Source organism: Aplysia californica, unplaced genomic scaffold (assembly GCF_000002075.1).
Source record: "Aplysia californica isolate F4 #8 unplaced genomic scaffold, AplCal3.0 scaffold00362, whole genome shotgun sequence".
Taxonomy (NCBI): Eukaryota; Metazoa; Mollusca; class Gastropoda; order Aplysiida; family Aplysiidae; genus Aplysia; species Aplysia californica.
Window position 1 is genome coordinate 596,692 of NW_004797632.1, and position 4,942 is coordinate 601,633.

The 4,942-nt window shown below is 39.7% G+C and overlaps 1 protein-coding gene across 1 annotated transcript in view; it reads right to left on the minus strand.

Annotated features, from left to right (window-relative positions):
* Window positions 1-2,326: 2,326 nt before the first annotated feature.
* The window catches only part of LOC101853632 (protein RD3), a gene marked incomplete in the record, with an annotated part of 12,729 nt that continues 10,113 nt past the window's right edge, over window positions 2,327-4,942 (minus strand). The window contains 1 exon segment of the mRNA XM_013085280.2: window positions 2,327-3,791. Within this exon segment, the coding sequence (XP_012940734.1) occupies window positions 3,350-3,791 (442 nt within the window).

Genomic DNA, 4,942 nt, shown 5'->3' on the forward strand with positions numbered 1-4,942 from the left:
GTGGATTGTTAGTCACAAAACGTCCCCCAGCACCGTGTTTGTTCTCATAGCGTGAGCAAAACTTCTGGCAAAGATGGCATGAAAACAACGGCAACAGATATATCTTTATAAAGCACCCAGATAGTTGAGTTTCTTGGCATACATACATACACACACACATATATAATATATATAAAGATCTACAGGCATAAGACTTGGCACAGGAAAGCTAAAAGCTCTTTTAGCATTCGCTGATAAAGCTGTTTAGTTTAGTTGTAGAAAGAGTTTAATAGCACTTGCAACACAATTAGGTCATATTATAAATGCCCAAGATTAAAGGTGTTATCAGCAGGTATCATACAAAAAAAAGAAAGTAGAGAAAAAAGGATGATAGACGTTCAATAGGAAAGAAGGAGAAGACCACACTAGAGCACCCGCCAACCACATATAAATCTGTAAGTCTGTATAACATATCATCACATGAAGTAAGAACCTGCCATCACAATTAAGTAAGTATAATAAACAGTCTAACATGCACATTGACAAAACTGCGGATTGAAATCTTTCTGCTGTGTACATATTTTAAAAATACATGTACAAAGAGGTAGCCTAAATATAAAAATAAAAGAATAAAATCATGGCCTAAAATCTGTTTGTAATGTGTACATTTAGTAAGCGCGTGCTACACTGTATAAATGTACAGTGCAAAGTTTTTAAAAATCAACTTTAGTTTTCAGACAATAATAATAAAACATCTGGGCTCTTTTTATCAATACTTTCAGACATTGATAGAAGTAAAATATGCGAAAAAATGCAGACTAGAATCACAAGTTATAACTAGATCTACTGTAAGTCAGAAATGGAAGATCTTTGGGAAAAAAAAAAAGACAGAATGAGTTTCTGAATGCAAAACCTGATGAGATTCTAATTTTTTAAAAGCATAAGGTATATAGACTCTGCTTAATTTGCCGTTAACACTTGAACATAAAAATGCTACAGTCTGGAAGAGCAAATCAATAGTTAATAAAATAAAGCCTAACCAGATTATAACATTCAATTCCTTTTTTTTCCTTCATGTATCATTATTCATCATGTATTCCTGCAGCTTTAATAAAAAAGGACCTCGTAGCCAATCAGCTCCACTGTGGGACTTGACAACCCTCAGGTAAACATTCTCCCAGCAAAGTGACGTTAAGTTGCCACATGTGGGTGGTTGGAGGGTGCCACTAGCAGGTCCTACTTATTTACTATTCTTTTTGGTTTCTGTCTATCTGTCTGTCTTGTTCTTTCCCCATTACTTTTTGTAGAGCATCTGAGAAAAATAATGGATTGAGAATCATGATCGCCAATGTCTGTCGCAAATATCTGGCACTTGACGATGATGATCCACAGCATTCAAACTGCCTACTGTCATTATGTCGATGTGCTTATCTTTCCTCAAACAAAACAAACACGCTCAGACAAAACCAGTCAGGAATGTGCTAGAAGATTCGACAAACTCAAGCTAAGCTCACGAAATGAGGCAACCAATGGCCTTGAACACTTACAGCTAGTGGTGTAAGGGTCACGCTCTTTGCTCTTTGTCATTGCACGTAGAAGACATCAGTTCAATTTTGTAAATAAAAGTCTATTTCATTGAGTTCTCAGTCTATATTTCTGCTGGGACACTGTAACCCACATAGGGTCAATGGGGAAAAAACATTTGGTCACTTTTAAGCACAAGGGGGCTATCCTGAAAAATGTTGTTTTGAGAAAATCGAAGGTAAAGTTTGTGCCCCTTGTTCAGTTTCTTTGAAAGACAAGGAAAGTTTTCTCTATAGCCAAATAAATATACACACCAATGTAACCAAACTTCTCTTATAGGTAGGGCAATGCTCATTTTTGGTGTACGTCAAGATTTCTGGAAACCCCAGAAATCTGGGTTAGCCTGCTTATCCATAAAAGTGACCATTTACAATCATACGATCATTCAATAAGCACCGTGTGCTCTCCCATCAACACCTCACGGTGGTAGCAATTAAAGACACACCACAGACGGTCAGTATCAACTCTCACACGACAAATTCATGAACAAAAGTTTCCACGACAAAATCTATTGCTGTCATATCATTATTATAGAGATTAAAAGCATCTGATCATTCAGAGAAAAAAGGGAGATCATATCTGTGGCTTTCACCTTTTTGACACCACTCTGTCATTTGCGTACAAATTTCACAGTAAAAGAACTTCCTCTAAAAGGAACAGCCCGATGATCCAAAAGGCATTTTAGTCTATGGACTACAGAAAGTTCAATGCAGCTTCTGGCAGTCTTGCTGACAAGTTTTAAACTTCATTTCAAAGTTGTAGACAAAAACACTTGAAACCTTTGTTGTGTGCACAATACTTGATGTTGCCCAGGCTCGCCCAGACTCTACCCCCAGCGGTTGCCCGGAGGTTTGAGTTTGAGATCAATGGTTTAGATTATATTTGTGTGCATTTTGGGACGGAGCCCAAGAGCTATAATATGTAATAAGGCACATATCAAAGGGAGCCAGATTATTTTTCGTACGCCTTTCCACTTGAAAGCCAGATTTAGCTTAGAATTTGGCAGTGTTCTGTAGCCTATCCGTTGGCTCGTATATTTTCTCCTGCAGAGACACAGGGATTGGCAAAATGTCCTTTCTCACTTTACAAGCTTGTTGGCAGGCCTGAAGGACATACTATATGAAACAATAGGTAATGCAGATATACATCTTACAATTTTTACATCTCAAGTTTAAGTACATTTTATACAGTTTTGTTTTATGTTATTTGCCAGCACAATACAGTAAGAATAGAGAAAGTATGATTTGTAGACAAAAGAATCATTCCATTGCGAAAATTGTATATGTTACCATACTTCTTTTCTTTCTCTCTGTTGTTTCTGCACTTGTGCCTTGGTTTTGCCCTACACTGGACGGCCATTGTGTTTCTCAGCTTCTCTCTTCACGGAAAACAGACGCACAAAACAACCAGACAATGGGAAACAGCTGTTGGCGTCTCAAACATCAACACTGACTCGATCGTGAGAATTATGGCAGGATGTGCTTCTTGCATCATTCTGTCACGCTGTCGACCCGACGACTGCGACATAGAAGCATCGCTGCTAGTTGTGGCAAGTGGTGGCGGCTGTGATCAATATAACCTGTGTGCTATTACTTCCTGAATGTTTCACTCTTCATCATGCTATTATCTGTGGTAGCTAGCACGACGTCTTTTATCTTCACTTCTTCCTTGGATGTTAATAGGGTTATCATCATTTCATGATGGAGAAACTATTATCATTTGATTACGAGTACTGCACTTATAATGGTACACATTCTACGCCCCTTCCTCGTGATTTCTCCAAATCTCATACAGGATAAGCCGCTCCTTCGTCTCTCACGGAAAAATTTGGCATGCTCATCGCCCGTGACTTCCTCTCCTCCCCTCGGTTGCTCTGCATCTCAATATCCTCTGCCTCGGCAGACGACGACGGAACCACTTTGCCAGGCGGTTTCAGTCTTAACGCGGAGAAATTTGCCAAACTGGGCGTTCGTTTGGCGACCCACTCCGCTAGGGATTCCTGGCTCGGTCGCTCGTCCAGAGTCTTTTTCACACACGACCTCATGATGTAGGGCAGGTCCTCCACACGTGGGTCGCGGCTCATCGCGTCACGGAACAGGGAGATAATCTGCGTGCACTCCGGGCCCGTCACTTTGTAGCACAGCTCCTCCAGCTCCAACCGCTCCATCTGAGGCATCTCGTAGATCTTGGGGTTCGATTCCATGAGCCAGCTGTAGTCCACACCTGTCAAGTACAAACCACAAGTTATGGAAGGTGTGGCATGATATCATTCGTCAATAATACAACAAATGTGAGGCAGCCTGGTGAAAGCGGGCGCTCGTCAAAATACCAAAATACGATGAACAGGCATTTTTCCATCATCGGTAGTTTGGAAAATTTTCTAGAATTTTTATTTTTCAGCACAGCCTCTTTCAGGTCCATACACATTTCAATGTGAATTTTACTGAAAAGCATTGATTAAAGGCATACAATATGTCATTTTTCAGTTTTCAAAGACTCTTTAGCTATTGGAGTTACCAAACTTTGATGGCCATTATCTCGTTAATTTCACCACTGAAACCAGGCGACCTCACTTCCTTCAATTGCAAATAAATATCTTGAGTTCTATTCAAGATAAATATTTCTTTCATCTGTAGCAAGGCAATTGAACAAGCTTTAAAGTGATACCAATAACTCTACATGCCCAAAAATTGACGAGCGCCTGATTCCACTGCGTCAAGAAACATACTGTTTGTCAGTAATACAACAAATAGACATCAAAGCCAGTTACCACACTGGATTTAAAATAAAATCACAGGACGCACACACTTTGATTCCATAATCCAGCTGTAGTCCACACCTGTGAATTACAAACCACAAGTTATCCAGAGTCTGGAATAATATGTGAGGCAGCGTGGCGAAATCAGGCGCTTGTCAAAATACGGTAATGAAAGTAAACAAACTGACTCTTTTCCGCTGGTTTAGCAATTTTTATAGCAATTTTAATTTTTGGCTCAACACCTGCTATGCCCATTTAAGAAACCATTTCAGGGTGAATTATACTGTAAAACTTTGATTAGAGACACAAACAAATGTAATTTGTCAGTTCCCACGGACTCTGAGGCTTTGTAAATAACCAAACTTTGGTAGCAATTTTCTCACTAATTTATCTAAAACCATGCGACCCCACCTCATTTAAAATATCTCGACATGTACTCAAGATAAATGTGTTATTCTTGCATCGGAAGAAAGGCAGCTGAACAAGCTTTAAGGTGATACCAATCACTCTACAAGCCCAAAAATTGACCAGCACCTGATTCCACTGCATCGTGAAACATATTATTTGTCAGCAATACTACTCCCACATCCTCTCTCCCCCTCCCACCCCACCTGTCTTCAT